The sequence below is a fragment of the Sturnira hondurensis genome, unplaced genomic scaffold (assembly GCF_014824575.4).
Source record: "Sturnira hondurensis isolate 20B ecotype Veracruz unplaced genomic scaffold, ASM1482457v3 Scaffold0002270, whole genome shotgun sequence".
Lineage (NCBI taxonomy): Eukaryota > Metazoa > Chordata > Mammalia > Chiroptera > Phyllostomidae > Sturnira > Sturnira hondurensis.
In genome coordinates this window covers 27,772-46,022 of record NW_028074901.1, presented here as the reverse complement: position 1 = coordinate 46,022, position 18,251 = coordinate 27,772, and the positions used below count along the sequence as shown (strand labels likewise).

Below are 18,251 nucleotides of genomic sequence, written 5' to 3'. Positions count from 1 at the left end.
TAGGTGCCCATCAGTAAATGAATGGATCAAAAAACTATGGTACACGGGCCTGCGAACCAGAGGATCGCAGTTCAATTCCCAGTCAGGGCACATGCCTGGGTTGTAGTCCAGTTCCCTGCAGGCCAACTCCCAGCAGGGGATGCACAAAAGGCAAATGTTTCTCTCCCTCTCTCCTTCCCCTCTAAAGATAAATAAATAAAGAAAATCTTTAAAAAAAAAAAAAAAAGCTATGGTACATAGACCCAATGGAATTCTATGTAGCAGAAAGAAAAAAGGAGCTCCTACCCTTTGCATCGTCATGGATGGAACTGGAAAGCATTATACTGAGTGACATAAGCCAGTTGTTGAAAGACAAATACCATATGATCTCACCTTTAACAGGAAGCTAAACAGCAAAACAAACAAACAAGCAAATTATAACCAAAGACACTGAAATAGAGAACTGGGGGACAGCGACCAGAGGGGAGAGGAGAGGGAATTTCAGGAGAAAAGGTGGAAGGATTTGCAGGAACTAGTATAAAGGACACATGGAGAACAACTAAGGGGGGTGGAAATGGGAGGGAGGTGGGGAACACTGGGAGGGTGGGCTGAGATGGGAGTAGAAAACAAAACTGTATTCGAACAACAGTTAAAAAAATAATTGAGATTGCGTAGTGGATCTCTGTAATGTGCAAATGGAGGGCTAAGCAAAAAAAAAATCTTGGATTGCTGAACATTTAAAGGTCTTTGAGCAGTAGTTACCCATTACAGAAACAAAGGATGAGGTCCCCCTCAACATATATAGATATTTAATATGTCATGAACATTTCTATGTTAATAAATAAATAATAGTACATCTTTTTGTGAATCCTTATCTCATAAATTTCTTTGCAGCAAGTTACATAACTATGAATTCCTTTGCATCTTAAATAAAAGGATAATTACTGATTTTTGCCACAGGGGTTCAGCTAAGATAGAGTCCTTTAGTGGGCACAATTACATTTGAAATGCTATATTAAAACCCAGCTTTTCTGTGACCTATGTTTTCACTGTCTTCTGTGGGTAATTTATTAGCCTTGTGGTTTGTGTGTGTGTGTGTGTGTGCATGTGTGTGTGCGTGTAAGGGAGAAAATTAAAATCACATCATTTGTGTTTTTAATATGTATTATGATTGCAGTGATTCATACTGTACTTGTAATTGAGTGATTTTCCAAGTTTTGCGTACTCTTGTGTCCTTCTATTGTCTGGAAACTTCAGTTGGGCAGTAGGAAGAATTTAAAAGACTATAGCTTACTTATTAAATCAAGTACAACATACAAAATTTAATTTTCACCTAAATTTGCAAAAGTTCTATAAGCTCTTTTGATGATGTTTTTAAAAATGTAATCATTGCCTTTGTATTAAATGATATTAATGTTATTTTTCTATAACAGAAAAATGAAAGAACAACTTTCATTTTGATCTCAGGTCATGGTAAATCTTTTCAAAAATTCTTATTTTGAGATATTTCTCGATTTACAGAGATGTTGCAAAAATTGTACAGAGTTACCACATACATTTGAGTGAGCTTCTCTAACCCCTTATATATATTAGATAGTACAGTAATCAAAGACAGGAAATGAACAGTGATGGACACATTACTATTAACTAAACCAAGTGTTGGCAAATGACACCAGTAGTCTAAATGTAACCATCCTCCTGTTTTCAGGAACAAAGTTGTATTGCCACACAGTCATACTTACTCACTGGTTTCATGTATTTATTAAGGCAAAGTTGGGTACAGATGAGTAGTTGCAACAGAGACCATATAACCTACAAAATGGTGAATACTTACCATCATACTTTTTACATAAAACGTTTTCTGACCTCTGAAGTAAATATAGATAGATCTTTGTCCACTAATGTCATTTTTGTGCTTCAAAATCCAATATAGGACTCCTGATTGCATTCAGTTGTAATGTTGTCTCCAAATGTGACAGTTCCTCTGTCTTTTCTTTCATGACCTTTACACTTTGAAGAATATTGAGCAGTTATATTCTAGACTGTCCCTCTGTGTCTATTTGTTTAATATCTTCCTATGATTAGATTGAGCTTATGCAGTTTGGCATGAATACCACAAAAATGATAGAGAATCCTCATTGTATCATACCGGGTAAATGATGACAATGTCTTAGTACTGGTAATGTGAAACTTAATTACTTGGTTAAATTGTTGTCTGCTGTGTTTTTCCACTGTAAAAAATATTTTTCTATTGATATTTAATGAGTATTTTGTAGGGAAGTACTTTGAAAATCTGCAAATCTTCTGTTTCTCATATTAGCCCATTAATTTTAGCATCCTTCTTCCCTGAAGCAGTTTTTTAGTGTGATGTTTGTCTAGTGGTAATTTTCTATTTCTTTCATTTCTTCTACATTTAATAATTTTAAGGAAAAGCTGTCTATTTTCCTCTATTTGTATCCCATTACTTATAGTAACATGGACTTAAAGCTACTTATTTTACTCTATTCGTTATACTCCAGTGGTTCATTCTGTTGCTCAAATTGTTACAAGTTTGGCTCATGGGGAGGTCCTTCCAGTTGGATCTTGTGTCCTTTGAATGTGCCTCCATCAATCACTTTCTGAACACTGCTTTACTTTCTGGCATCATACGATATTTCAGACTCATCTTGTATTTTCCCTGCTTGGCTTCCTATAGCCAGAAAAAATGGGTTTTCTGCTGGGATTTTACATGCCTGTGTCATAGTGACAATTTTGGTGAAGAAAAATAAAATTTTGAACATAGCCCTGGCTGGTGTAGCTCAGTGGATTGAGTGCGGGCCTTCGAACCACATGATCACAGTTCGATTCCCAGTTAGGGCACATGCCTGGGTTGCAGGCCAGTTCCCAGCATGGAACTCACAAACTTTTTTGAAGATAAAAAAATCAGGGATTTCCCTTATATTCTTGTGATATGCAAGGCCCAGCTTTTATTTCCCTGTACTGTAGCTAGAAATGGGGTTCTCCCAAAGTTCTGCCATAAATTGCGTTCTCTGTGTAGTTTTGGAATTTAACCTGCCGTCCTCTCTCAAAAGCAGGAAAGGAAGGAGGGAAAATATTATACTCAACAGCCATCTTCCACACCCCCAATTTTATAGGGATTATGATTCAAATTTTAATTTTAGTCCCTAGTCTATCTACTATTGTTTTCTTTTCAGAGTTCTTAGGTCATTTCTTTATGTATTCATAGTTTTTAGTTCACATAAATGACAGAAAGTCTATAATCACCCTTATTCCATCATGACAGTCTATTTTGCTTGTTTTGAATAACCAGAATTATTTTATTTTACTTCATTTACCTTTGATAATTTATGGATATATCTATTTCATTGACAGGTAAATTCTTGTAAAATTCATACACAGTTAATACTTATTTCAATGTAGAACCATAGGTTTATAGTCATAGTTGGGATACTTCTCAATTATTTTTATAAATACCATTTGAACCATTTATTGCTCTAATCTGTATTATATAGTACCCGTTAGTGTATATATTACAGACATTCTCATGGTGATCTAAGTTTTAATAGAAATAAGTTCTCAACAGAATAAATGAATTACATTTGTATTGGAAAGTATTTAATAACTTTATATGTTTTCTTCTTCAAGTGAGCAGTGAAGAATCTGAAGATTCAGATTTTCTGGAATCAGGAGTTAGTGAAGAAGTTAGTGAATCTGAAGATGAACAAAGGCCCAGAACAAGGTAAGTATTATATTGTTTTTTCAAAAATTTTAAGAAAATAATCTGAATAACCATGTTTAAATTATTCATAGAAAGTTTGCTATTACTAATATTTAATATTTTATCTGAATGTAATTGTTAAAATTATTAGTTTTAAAAAGTACATACAAATGTGTAATTGAATCACATGTGTTTTAAATGAGGTGAATTTTCAGTGTGCAAAAACACTTTTTTTAAATCCTCACCAGAGGATACCTTTATTGATTTTAGAGGAAGGGTGTGGGGGGGAGAGAGAGAGGGAGAAACATTGTTGTGAGAGAGAAACATCGATTGGCTTCCTCCCATATGCACCCTGGTTGTTGTGGGGGGAAGTTACAGTGTAGTAGATAAGAGACTCTATAGACAAACTGCCTCAGTCCAATTCCTGGCATTACTATTTTCTATTTGTAGGAAGGAATACCTTATGCTTTAGTTTCCTCATCTGTAAAATGAGCGGTTATAAAATAGTACTTACTTTACTGATTATTGTGGGCATTATTAAATTAGATGGTTTTTTTAAAGGGCTTAGAATAGTGCTTACTTGGCAAATAGTAAGTGTTCCATGAATGCTATTTACTGGTCTTACTAGTACTACTAGTATTACAAGAATTAAGATGTGTTTGTTCTCCTAGTATATAAAGCCACTGATCTAGATTACAGTTATTTAAAATTTTGCTTTGTAGCATAGTGTTTTAGAATAATGCTAACCAATCTAAATTTTTTAGTATCATTCAGAATAATGATCCTTTTATAATTTATTAAATGGGCAATCTGTGTATGTGTATGTCTACAGAGTGGTCTATACTTGTAAAAATTTTTTAAAGATTTTATTTATATTTATTTTTAGGGAAAGGGGAAGGGAAGGAGAAAGAGGGAGAGAAATATCTTTGTGGTTGCCTCTCATGTGTCCCCTACTGGGGACTTGGCTCACAACCTAGGCGTGTGCCCTGACTGGGAACTGAACCAGTAGCCCTTTGGTTCAAAGGGCCTTGAGCAGGCCGGTGCTCAATCCAGTGAGCCACACCAGGCAGGGCTGAAAGTCTTTTACTTTATTTAAAATTGGAATAAGGTGATAATAAGGAAATAGTATCCCATTTTTATAATCTGCAATTTTTAGAAATATGGAATATTTTATGTGTGTATTAGCACTTCATCCATCTTATTACTCATATACCAAATCTCTTTTGTGAATAACTTAAGATGTTGATCACTGGATAAGAACTGAGGGCTATCATTCTGGAACCTAGTGAAGTTATTTTGCTTTTTGGTTCATTCTGTAATTTTTAGGAATGTACCCAAAGGTAAGCAGTTCTAAAATAATAGATAATTCATTTAACAAAAGTCATCATGAAGTATTTTATTTTGCATTTTAAATGTTCCTTAGGTCTGCAAAGAAAGCAGAATTGGAAGAAAATCAGCGGAGTTATAAACAGAAGAAGAAAAGGCGACGCATTAAGGTTCAAGAAGATTCATCCAGTGAAAACAAGGTAATAATGACATTTACCATGTGCTTGAATTGTAACTGGTTCAGTAGACCATGTAAGTGTTACTACCTCTTTTGCATTCCATTTGTTTGTCGAATTTTATCAGTTTATTTCCTTCTTTTATACTTTTGTAGAAGGATTGACATATTAAATTCATAGAGGTGCAGAAGTATCAATTTTGACATCAATTTTTGTTTCTTAACTAAATGTAACTGAAATTTTAAGCTATTATAACTTATTATTTCACATTCTGAGGGGTATAAAATTGATGTGAATTGTTCTACTTTTTAAAGATACACAGTATTTTATTCTGAATAATTAATCACAAGGAATAAATTTTTTCTAGCAATAAAGTTAGCCAATTTGAGTTTTTTAAATGTAAATAGAATTATTTGAAGTGCAGGTTCTGTGTAATATGTTTATTATGCCAACAGTATTCTATTTTGGGGATGATTCTTTTTTTTAACCCTTTTAACCATTTATAAATGTACAATTCAGTGGCCTTAATTATGTTCAGAATTGCATACTTTGTACCTACTAAATAATAACCCCTCGTTCTTGACTACCTCTGGCCCATCATAACCTCTGTTCTATTTTGTCTGTGAGTTTACCTATTTTTAGGTAGCCCATATAAGTGTAGTCATATAATACCTGTCTTTTCATGTCTGGTTTATGGTCATTGACATGATTTCAGTGTTCACTCATGTTGTAGAATGTATCATAATTTCTTTTTTTAAGGCTAGAAAACATTCCATTGCATGTATACGACACACAGTATGTTTGATGGGCATTTGGGTTGTGTCCATGTCTGGCTGTTTTGAATAATGCTGTTATTAATGTGGATGTGCACATTTGTGTTTGAGTCTATGCTTTTGATTCTTTCTTTAAAAGATTTTATTTATTTATTTTTATAGGAAGGGGGGGAAGGGAGGGAGAAAGAGAGGGAGAGCAACATTAATATGTGGTTGCCTCTTGCATGCACCCTACTGGGTACCTGGCCGAAACGTAGGCTCGTGCCCTGACTGGGAATCAAACCAGCAGCCCTTTGGTTCACAGGGTGGTGCTCAATCCACTGAGCCACACTGGCCACGGCTCATGCTTTTGATTCGTTTGACTATAGTCCAAGAAGTGCAATGGCCAGTTAATGCAGTAATTATGTATTTAACTTTTTGAGGAATTGTCACATTGTTTTCCTAATGCAAGAGGCTGCAATGTCCTCACCAATGCTTGTTATTCTTTGTCTTTTTTTTTAAGTAGCCATCATAATAGTATTTCATTTGTGGTTTCAACTTGAATTTTCGTAATGATAAGTAATGTTGACTATCTATCTGTTAATGTGTTTACTGAACATTTCTAGATCTTCCTTAGAAAAGAGTCTGCCAGTCCCTTTCCCCCTCTTTTGGGATTATTTGTATTTTAATACTCTGCTTTTAAAAAAAAATCGTCATCAGAGAAAATGCTTATTGATTTTAGAGAGAGGAGAATGGAGGGAAATCGAGAGGGAGAGAACATTGATGTGAGAGAGAAACATTGATGAGTTGTCTCTTGCATATGTCATGACGGGACTGAACCTGCAACGTGGTGCTACTCCCTGACTGGAACTGAGCCCACTGTCTTTTTGGTTCAAAGGATAATACTCCTATCAACTGAGTGACACCATCAAGGACTTAATAATGTTCTTTATTGCAAAGTATAATTCTTTTTTTAAGATTTTATTTATTTATCTTTAGAGGGGAAGGGAAGGAGAGAGGGAGAGAAATATCAGTGTATGGTTGCCTCTGGTGTGTCCCTTGCTGGGAACTGGTCTGCAACTCAGGCATGTGCCCTGACTGGGAATCGAACCTCGATACTCTGGTTCGCTGGCCTGCACTAAATCCACTGAGCTACACCAGCCAGGTCTGCAAAGTATAATTCTGAAGCTTTTCAGTCTGTTTGGTCCACCTTTTCTTAGTTTATTATATATTTTAATATGAATTGGATAACTTATGCTATTTTGTTGTATTTACCTTTGATTATTTAATTTCCATAGAGTAATTCTGAAGGAGATAAAGAAGACGATGAAGAGGAAGAGGAAGAGGAAGAAGATGAAAATGATGATTCCAAGTCTCCTGGAAAAGGCAGAAAGAAAATTCGAAAAATTCTTAAAGATGATAAATTAAGAACCGAAACACAAAATGCTCTTAAGGAAGAGGAAGAGAGGCGAAAACGTATTGCTGAGAGGGAGCGCGAGCGAGAGAAGTTGAGAGAGGTAACGCAGTTTTTACTTATGATTTCTTTTGAACATGTGACTTTCATAGATTCATGGATATATTTCATTATTATAAGAATAGACTGTTGTAATCATCCACAGATTTTTTTTTTACTTTTTATCTTTTTTAAAATTTATTTAATTATTTTTCAAGTACAGTTTTCTGTCTATTACTCTCATCCCATCCCACCCCCCGTGCTCCCCCCTCCCTCCCATTTCCACCCTTCTCAGTTGTTGTCCATGTATCCTTTATATAGGTTCCTCTAAATCCCTCCCTTATTTCCCCTGAAATTCCCTCCCCTCTCCCATCTGGTCACTGTCAGTCTGTTCTCTATTTCAGTGTCTTTGGTTATATTTTTCTTGCTTGTTTGTTTTGTTCTTTAGCTTCCTGTTAAAGGTGAGATTATATGGTATTTGTCCTTCAACACCTGGCTTATTTCACTCAGCATAAAGATTTTTAATGACAGTTTTCATTAGGCTTTATTAGTATAATTAGGTAGATGAGAAGAGTTGCTGTTCTTGAACGATTACCAATGTGCTTACTTTGTATCTGAGATAGAAAAATGTTTAAATAAACTTTTTATTGTAAAAATTTTTTATCACATGTACAGATGGAGGGAAGAATTTTAGAAATATTTTTGTACCTGTAACCCAGCTTCAGTAGTTACCAACAGATGGCCAGGCTTGTTTTTTCTATTCTCTCACCTCAGATTATTTTTTGGAAGTCTTAGAAATCATATATAATTTGATTTTCCTTGTATATAATTTAGAATATATTGTGAAATGATAAAAATTTTTTAAACATTACTACAATTCATGGAATTACTGCAATAAATCCATAATACCAAATATCTAGTTATTTAAAATTTCTTCCTTTTCCTCAAAAACACTAATGGTTTCTAAAAAAACTTGGTATGAACCAGAATCCTAAGAAGGTCTTAGTGCATGTTATGTTACATTTGAATGCTCTGTCTCTTAAGTCTTTTTTAACCTCAAGTTTTCCTTATAGTTTATTTGTTCAGGAAGCCAGATTATTTGTATGGAGTTTCCTATATTCTGAGTTTTGCTGGTTGCTTCCCTGTGTTGTATCTTTATTGGTTCCTGTATGTCTTATTAAGTGTTAGTTGTATATAGAGGCCTGATCAGATTTACATTCACTTTGTTTTTAGCAAAAATCCTCTTGGGCGGTAACATATACTTCCTTTTACATTACAATTAGAAGTACTTTAAATCTGGTCTGTTTTTGTGATGTTAATTTTATTTAAAAAATTTCAACAATTTGGCAAATAGACATTAAAATCCTATATTATTTTTTTAAAGATTTTATTTATTCATCTTTAGAGAAGAAGGGAGGGAGAGAGATGTCAATGTATGGTTGCCTCTCCTGAGTCCCCTGCTGGGAACTGGCCTGCAACCCAGGCATGTGCCCTGACTGGGAATCGAACTGAGATCGTGTGGTTCGCTGGCCGGATCTCAATCCACTGAGCTACACCAGCCAGGGCAAAATCCTGTATTATGATAATTTAGTCATTCTGATTATTATTAGTATATGTATTGTATTTGTGTTTCACATAATCACAGTCACTGTGTATGGTATATGCTATATTTTCTTCTCCCTTTTATTTCAATTTAAATATATAGCATCATATTCTATGTAGTTTTAACTGGTTTATCATGTTTATTTTCTAATTAAATATTTATGTTTATTAAATTGAATATGCAGGGATGGGCAAAAGTAGGTTTGCAGTTGTAATACAAATATATAATTAATAAATACAATATAAGAATAAACAGTGTGTTTCATGTAATGACAACTATAAACCTACTTTTTCCCACCCTGCTTAGTTCAACTCATACATTACAGTAAAGGTACATTGAACAAATTAACAGATTTCTGTTGTGCCTGGATTCTACTCAGAGGAAAGAACCTTCAGTTCTTTGCTTTTACCTCTATGTTTCTGTTTAATATGCTTATGCTATGTCTTTATTTCTCATTGCATTTTTAGGAAGTTGTGGAATTAGCTCTCATTTACTACACAGCAACGATAGAGTTTCCTTTTCCCATTCTCTCAGTATGATTATATCATAGTTCTGGTTAAATCATTAATCAGTGTTCACATGACTATAACTATGTAAATATCCACAGGATGGCTACATAGTGCATATTGCATGTGTATCTCCTACATGCGCACCTACGTGTGTGTACATCCACATGGTGTATAATGATTACATTCTTTTGTATGTACTTTTTTGTATGCATTTCTTAGAATTAATAATGTTTTGGGGTTTTTTTTCCTATATACTTAGTATGAATTCATTTTCCCTCTTTCCAGCAAAACTCTGTATGTGTCGCTGGTTTTGAATGTTGTAAATTCTAAGAGTCTCATCTCAGCTTTTTCTTTGTGCCTCTGGTGGTAAATTTTATGTCTCCAACTATAATGTCTTACACCTGGTGCCTGTGGGTTTATAGTTGTCCCTTTAGGAAGTGATGCAAATCCAGCCCTACTTGTAGGTCTTCATTCTCTCAGGAATTTATGTCCTTTCTGTGCCTGCTCTCCAGCGTCTGAAAATATTTGTTTCATATATATTGTCTACTTCTCTAATGGATTACAGCAGGAGGGTAAATTTGGCCCCTAATATTCAATGCATCATTTCATAATATACTGTACATCATGGTTCTTTATCGCCATCACCAGAAATTTGGCTCAGCTTTTTTTAAAATGTGTTTGTTAAATGTTTTTTTTTTCATTTTTTCTATTATCAGTTCAGATGTGGGGTATATTTCATGTCATTATTAATTCTTTACTCTAGCTTAGTTTATCATTTTTCTAAGTTCTCCTATTTCATTGCCATATATTTTTATTAGTTATATAAACTGTCTTTATAGCTTGAGCACATAAACACATCTACTTGGTGGTAATAAATGGGAATTTCTTTATAAATTATCTCCTACATTTGGGGAGAAGATTCACTAATCTCTAATCCTGAAGACGGCACTTACATCATCTAAATCACTAATAAACCTATGCTTCCAAAGTCTTAGTTAAAGCCTTGTGTATTAATTTTTATTGCTGCATTAAGAAATTACCACAAATGTTGCATCTTATGACAAAGTCAGTACCTCACAGTTGTAGAAGTCAGGAATTTGAGAAGGGCTTAGCTACTGGATCATTGCCCTGTTTCACCAAGCTGAAATTAAGGTGTACCCAGACCTGCAGTTTTCATCTATGACTTTCTGATTTTTTTCCCAGCTTACTTGTTAGCAGAATATGGTTTGATCATCTTTGAGACCAGGAAGAGTTTCTCTTATACATCAGTCTTTTAAATGACAGGATCCACTGAGGATAATCCCTTTGGATTACATCAGACCTAAATGATTAGTAACCCAATTATGGGAATGATATCCCATCATATTTACAGACCTCAGCCACACTTGGAAAGATAGGATTGTATAGGGTGTTTACACCAGAGGGTGGCAATATAGAGGGTTGGTTTATGATTCTACCTACAACACCTTGAAAACAAGATAAGACATTCAGGGCGTTTTCCATTTTGACTAATGGCTTTGCTGCAGGGATATGAAGCTGGGACACATTGAAAATTTAGTCTATGTCAGATACATTTTGCATACATTGCCTTATTTAATTTCCACAACAGCCTGTGAGGGCTGTTTATAGTCTCTCCAATTTACAGATGGAGAAATACTGAAGCTAAGAGAGTATGAGTAATTCGTTCATACAGAGTTTGGATCTAAATAGTCTGTGCTATATATACTCTCCCACAGTCTGTCTTAGTATTAATCTGGATTTGTATATATCATTCATAGGTTTATGTAAGTACAATATCTAGTCAGGTAATCTATTACAATTCTGTAGGTTGTTTTTATTTTTAAAAAATATTTTATTTATTTATTTTTAGAGAGGAAGAGAGGGAGAGAAACATCACTCAGTGGTTTCCTGTCACACACCCCCTACTGGGGACTTGGCCTGCAACCCACACATGTGCCCTGACTGGGAATTGAACCAGTGACCCTTTGGTTCTCAGGCTGTCACTCAGTCCACTGAGCCACACCAGCTAGGGCAGTATTTCCTTCATTAAAGTAATACTGTGTTATGGTTAAGAGGTTGGTCTCTAGAGCCCAACCTTCTGGGTATAAATCTTAGTGTTTTTGTACTTAATAGGTGTATGACCTTGTATAAGTTATTTAACTTGTTTGTTCCTCCGTTTTTTTTTTTTTAATTTGTAAAATGGGAATATTTGTATGTACCATTTGGAAAATGGGAATTCTTGAGTATACTATGTAATGGCTACACATTGGAAGAAGACAGCAAAAAACCTATGCATACATGTTCATGTGTATTTACATATTTTTAAAATACCTTGAAGTTATTGTTACCCATTTGAAATTAGAGGGTATTATAGGTTCTTGTCATACTTTTGAGTGTATGGCTTTCAAATCAGTGTTTCTATTTATTTATTAATTTCCCAGCATATTTCCATTGAGAGTCTTTTGGCATCTTGGGAAGAACAGTTTTTGTTTGGGACTGCCATTCACACTGCAGAACATTTATATTTACCTTCCCTTCCGCCTACATTAAGTACCAGTCCAGACCAGTCATTGTGACAACAAAAGTGTCTTTGTACATTTTCAAATGTCCTTTAGAATAGAGTTATTCCTGTTTTGAAGCCACATGCATATTCAAATTTTAGTGGTGGCACCATAAATTAGTTTAGAGCAGTTCTTTTCTCACAGCTCTACCTATAACATGTGTTGAGATATCCCCGATGCGAACTGATGTGCTACAGTACTGACATTCCCACAATCATTCAAAGTCTTGTGGAGGTTTTTAACATCTTAAAACACGTAAACTGGTGGTCTATCCTGGTCTTACTGAACCAGAATATTGGATGTGTAGTTTCAAAGTAGGTATGTTTTTAGTAAACATTTAGAAAAATATCTTTTAGTGAGAGTAATACTCCAGCTTGTTTGCAGGATATCTGTGAGTCTAACTGTAACTCCTTTTCTTGTAGGTGATAGAAATTGAAGATGCTTCACCCACCAAGTGTCCAATAACAACTAAGTTGGTTTTAGATGAAGATGAAGAAACCAAAGAACCATTGGTGCAGGTTCATCGAAATATGGTTATCAAATTGAAACCCCATCAAGTAGATGGTAAGAACCTGTTAGATGATTAAAGCATCTTAAATTCAGTTTTACCAATGTTTGGCATTTTCTCCGTGTCTCACATTCTGCTAAGCACTGGAGGTACATTGGTGAGCAAAACAAACATGATCCATGTCCTTATGGAGAATATAAGCAAATGAGGGAGGAGTAAACCGAATGATTGCCATGATGATGCATTTTAGAAAAGGGAAAGTAAGTGCCACTTACAAATGGGTGTATATGGCTAGTGGATTTCACCCAATCTGCAGTGGTTGCCTAACGTCAGCTGTGAGGTAGGGAGAGTTACAGTTAGCTCAAAGCCTTCTTCAGGCAATCTGATTTCAGTGTTTTGAGGTACATTTCTTAACGATATTCCTATATTGGTATTAGAATGATAACCAAATTATCCCTTTCCTCTCTTTGTTACTGTGATGCAACAACTGGCTAGCCCATGATATCTGTGTCTAATTTTAGTGTTATTTTCTTTTTCAGTACTTTTAGCAATTTTATGCAGCTTTAATAGTGAAGCTATCACTTGGATGCTATTAAAGAATAATCATATATGTTCACACTAGGTTTCTATTAGTTACCAACGTGATTGATTCTTTGAGGAAGATTGCTGACCATTTATATGACCATTAAGAACTAGTATTTGAGATTTAAGTGTGAATTTCATCTTTTGCACACTGAGGAAAAGGATTAACGCTTTTACCCTCATCGCGATGCTTGTTTTGAAGAATTGATTCTATCTCTTTGAATAGTTCTTTCTCCCATTTCCTGGTGTTGTCCAACATTGTTTGAGGTGTTTCCTCTTTATTATCTGCTGCTTTTAGTACCTATTGATGCTCTTGGTAGAGTGGGTTTCTTCTGTCAGTCCTAATCTTACAGTGTGGCTCCTTTTTAACTAGATCTTCAAGTTCAAATACTGGTTAATTGATGTCTAATAGTTGTGAAATATTTGGCACACATATAAAAGGCTTAAAAACAGATTTCTTAGGATCAGAAGTCAAAGTAAAGAAATGACTGCAAGGAGAGTTGGAACCTTGAGGTAAAATAGACACTTTGCTTGCACTGGTTAGGAATTCTCCCTCCATATTAATGCCCCTTGGTTTATTTATGTCAGAGAATTTTCATCATTGTTTCAGAAGTTATGTTTCCTTTGTCTTTATTTATATTTTTGTAGCCTTCAGAGTATTTGCCTGGTGAAATCGTCATCTTGGCTGTGTCAGTATAAGAGTATGTTATGTTAGTGCAAAATCAAAGTCCTTTTTACCATCTCAGCAACCTTTCTCCTTAGCATACTTTCTCATGTTTGGGTGTTTCCTGTTGATCTTGGTGGTTAAAGAATGCAGATTAGAAGTATTATGAACTCCTTCTAGGTTGCAGGTTCTATCCCTCATCAGGGCATGTCTAAGAGGCAGCTGATTGATTCCTCTTTCTCTCACACATGTGTGTCTCTCTCTCCCGCTCCCCTCCCTCTCACACTTTTTCTGCTGTCCAGTACTTTCCTGTTCTTCAGACTCCAAGATTCATTCTTATCAGCTATCAACAAACTTCTGTGATAGCTAAATGGCATACTGTCCTCTTCACAGTTTCTACTCTGGCTGTATTTTTCTTTTTCTTTTTTTGATTGTTGACACTATTACAGATGTCTCTCATTCCCACCCCCTCCCCCCTACCCCCAGTCCCTGTTCCACCCTTCCCCATGATGTTGTTCGTGTCCATGGGCTTTTGCATATGTGCATGTATGTTCTTTAGCTAGGCTCTTCCAGTCCCCTCACCCCCTCTCCCCTCTGAGGTCTATCAGTCTGTTCCATGTGTCCATGCCTCTGGTTTTATTTTGTTCCCCAGTTTATTCTGTTCACTAGAGTCCACATGTGAGTGAGATCATATGCTATTTATTTCCCTTCTTCTGACTCAGCCCCCTTTCTTGTGTAGTCTGTACTAGTGAATACAGGAAGAAATGATAAGTTGTCTCCTGTTTCCTGATTGACTCAATAAAGCTGAAAGTGTATTTGATAGAAATCTGTTTCTTCTTTGGATAAAGTGTCTAGCTTAGATTACTCATGTCTCTCTGGGCCATCGCAGGGAATGGAGAAGGTCTGCTGTGCTATCCTAGATCAGGTGAATGAAGGAAAGTCACCTTTTTGTGTGTGTTTTTTTTCCCACTGGCTTTTTTCTAGTTAAAGGGGTTATCCTCATTTACATTGAAGAGATTCTTTATTTGTTTTTTAGAGTTCTGTTTCTTAGATATTTTGGTAATGTTTTTGATCTGTTTATAAAGGAAGATTTTTAACTTGGGTCTTTAAATCAAACTTAATGAAGCTGTTATTTTTAGGTGTTCAGTTTATGTGGGATTGCTGCTGTGAGTCTGTAAAAAAAACGAAGAAATCTCCAGGCTCAGGATGCATTCTTGCCCACTGCATGGGCCTTGGTAAGACTTTACAGGTAAGAACATGAAGGTATTCTGTTCTTGTGCACTTATTAATTCAAGAATATGGGATTCTGTTATGTTCCTGCATAGTTATAGAGGCTGGAGATAAAGCAGTAAACAAGAAGAATAAGGTCTCTCCCCTAAGAAGCTTATACTGGTAGTGGTGAGATATTTTAATCAAATAAAATAAGAATATGTATTTTCAGATGGTAAATATTAAGGGAAAATAGAGGTGGGAAAGTGTCTCTTAGGAGGTGATATTTGAGCAGAGATCCTAATGAAGTGAAGGAATGGGGTTATAGGCCAATAAAAACTGCAAAGCTTCTGAGGGAGGAGAGAACTTCCTTTACAAGTTTCTAACAGTCTGTCCTCCTATATTAATGAGAACATGAAATATTTTTCACCATTAACACAATATATTTCTTTTTTTTTAAAGATTTTATTTATTTATCTTTAGAGGGGAAGGGAAGGAGAGAGGGAGAGAAATATCAATGCATGGCTGCCTCTCGTGCGTCCCCTGCCGGGAACTGGGAACTGGCCTGCAACCCAGGCATGTGCCCCTGACTGGGAATCGAACCGCGATCGTGTGGTTCGCAGGCCTGCGCTCAATCCACTGAGCAACACCAGCCGGGGCAACACAATATATTTCTGAATGGCAGTAATTGTAGCAGAGATGTGAAATTAGTAATATATGTGTTAATTTTAATCCATAAGAATTATTCTAGATTCAGAACTGTTTAAAATGAAAAAAGTACTCTGTAACGCAATTCTCTCTTAAATGGGCAGTGGTATTTTCTGAAACGTAGTGGGAATGTTCTGTAGAGACCAGGAAGTTAAGTAGATTTTTTGGTGTGCTTACTTTTTATAGTCATATTATTATTATTGATCAAAGATTCATGGATTTTAGAGTTGGGTCTTAAATGTCATGTAGTCCTACCCCCTATTTTTACATTACGATATCTCTTCCCCTGTACTTCTCCTGGTTTGGAAATTGTGAGCATTTATTGTTTAAAGCAAAAAAAAACAAAAAAAAACAACTATTGTAAGATTTGCTTGATTTATGAACTTTTTTGTGGATATTGAAATGGAGGTGGCATCTTAATTTGCTTTCTTGTAGGTGGTGAGTTTTCTTCATACAGTTCTTTTGTGTGAGAAGTTGGATTTCAGTACAGCTTTAGTGGTTTGTCCGCTTAATACTGCTTTGAATTGGATGAATGAATTTGAGAAGTGGCAAGAAGGATTAAAAGATGAGGAGAAGCTTGAGGTACTTTAATGTTTTATTACTAAAATAACTGCATGAAATTAGTATAGTAAAATGATTTTTCATTATTAACGATGCATGTTTCCAATGGGGTATTTAGTATTTGTACATTACTGATATCTTCCTTTTAAACTCTATTTTCCCATGAAAGGTCTCTGAATTGGCAACTGTGAAACGTCCTCAGGAGAGAAGCTATATGCTTCAGAGGTGGCAGGAAGATGGTGGTGTTATGATCATAGGCTATGAGATGTACAGAAATCTTGCTCAAGGAAGGAATGTCAAGAGTAGGAAACTTAAAGAAATATTCAACAAAGCTTTGGTTGATCCAGGTAAGATATTAACAGGCACTGAGAGGCGGAAGCAAGTTCAAGAAAAAATGAGGTTTATGTTTTATTTAACAAATACTAATTGAGCAACCACCAATAGCTGGTTTTGTTTAATTTATCGTTATCCTTCATTTGTTTCATTTATAGTTTTCCTTTTAAAAAAATCTTCCCTTGAGGATATGTTCATTGATTTCTAGAGAGAGAGGAAGGGAGAAAGGAGAATCAGTGTGAGAGAGAAACATCAATCGTTTGCCTCCCATACTTGCCCTGACCCAGCAATCCAGCCCATAACTTTCTGTTGTTTGGGATGATGTTCCAACCAATGGAGCCACCCAGCCAGGGCTTTTGTTTGTCTCTTTTTTGTTTCTTGATATAATTTTGTGAAGACATAATCACCCTTAATGTTGCCAGCTGTTCAGAATGCACTTGCTGAGTCTGGAAGTGTTTGAGGTTTTCAGAGTCACATGCCTGTGTCACAATTGCAGAGATTTCCAAGTGTCTGAATATTAGATGATAACAAGAGCACACTTTATACTGTGAAAACAGTTCTTAAGTTTCTTTGCCAACTTCATGTGATTTAGAAGAATTGCTGCATATATTTTTTCTTTTAAAGTGTCATTACTATGCAAGGTTAATAATTGCAATATTGCTGATCCTTATGACAATAATCTTAATGCTGCAAGGTCCAAATATTTGACTCATTGTTGCTACTAAGAAAAGCAGCAAGTTGTACTATCCACAAGACTAATTAATTTTAAACATTAATTTGTATCTATAATTTTTCCTTTTAGTATTCATCTTGTCCTATCTAATTACTTAATACACAATCGAGACTTTAGATATTTGTTCAGAAAGTCTAATTTTTCACTCCAAAAAATAACAATATTCTTTAGAATCCATGCGTTTTCCTCTTTTTGTTTTAGTTTATTTATTTGTATTTTCAGCTTTATTGAGGTATAATTGACACATTAAATTGTAAGATACTTAGAGTGCACAACATGATGATTTGATACACATTGTGAAGGGATTCCCCCTTTGAGCTACACATCTACCACCTCACATATTTACCTTTTTTTGTAAGAACGTTTACATTCTACTCTTAGAAAATTTCAGTTATTTAATACAGTCATCATGTTACACATTTAGATCCTTAGACCTTATTCATCTTACTCTTACTCATCTTCTAACTGAAAGTTTCTACCCTTTTGCCTCTTTTTTAGATGATGATGTAATTAAGGTGTACCAAAGTAACTTTACCATTGCAACAGTAAGGCTTACTAATATGTTTAGCTTTTTCTCATGATTAAAGTGGTTGTCTCTAAGTCCTGTGGCAGTTTCATTGTCACAGAAATACAAGCTAGTGAATAGTTTTGTAGCATATTCTTCACAAGGTTTCTTTGGAATGATTCAAAACAGTTGTTTCAGATGCTTAATGTGTTGACTTGTTCATGAAGAAATAAATAAATTAAACCTCCTAACATCAAGGGTAGTATTTGTTATTTCATGTAAAGAATGTAGTGCCATTCAAATGAACTTTATTTTGAAATAATTTTTTACTTATAGAAAAGTTGAAATGATAGTAAAGAAAGCTTCTGTAT

At 35.1% G+C, this 18,251-nt stretch overlaps 1 protein-coding gene and 1 pseudogene across 1 annotated transcript in view; one reads left to right on the top strand and one right to left on the bottom strand.

Annotated features, from left to right (window-relative positions):
* LOC118982820 (transcriptional regulator ATRX-like) overlaps positions 1-18,251 on the top strand; it is a gene marked incomplete at its 3' end in the record, with an annotated part of 144,896 nt that overhangs the window by 101,099 nt on the left and 25,546 nt on the right. The window contains exons 14-20 of the mRNA XM_037039990.1: positions 3,625-3,718; positions 5,121-5,223; positions 7,250-7,468; positions 12,500-12,641; positions 14,971-15,080; positions 16,184-16,330; positions 16,479-16,656. Of these exons, the coding sequence (XP_036895885.1) occupies positions 3,625-3,718; positions 5,121-5,223; positions 7,250-7,468; positions 12,500-12,641; positions 14,971-15,080; positions 16,184-16,330; positions 16,479-16,656 (993 nt within the window). The remainder of the gene's footprint in view (positions 1-3,624; positions 3,719-5,120; positions 5,224-7,249; positions 7,469-12,499; positions 12,642-14,970; positions 15,081-16,183; positions 16,331-16,478; positions 16,657-18,251) is intronic.
* Positions 13,286-14,715, bottom strand: LOC118982822 (secernin-3-like; annotated as a pseudogene).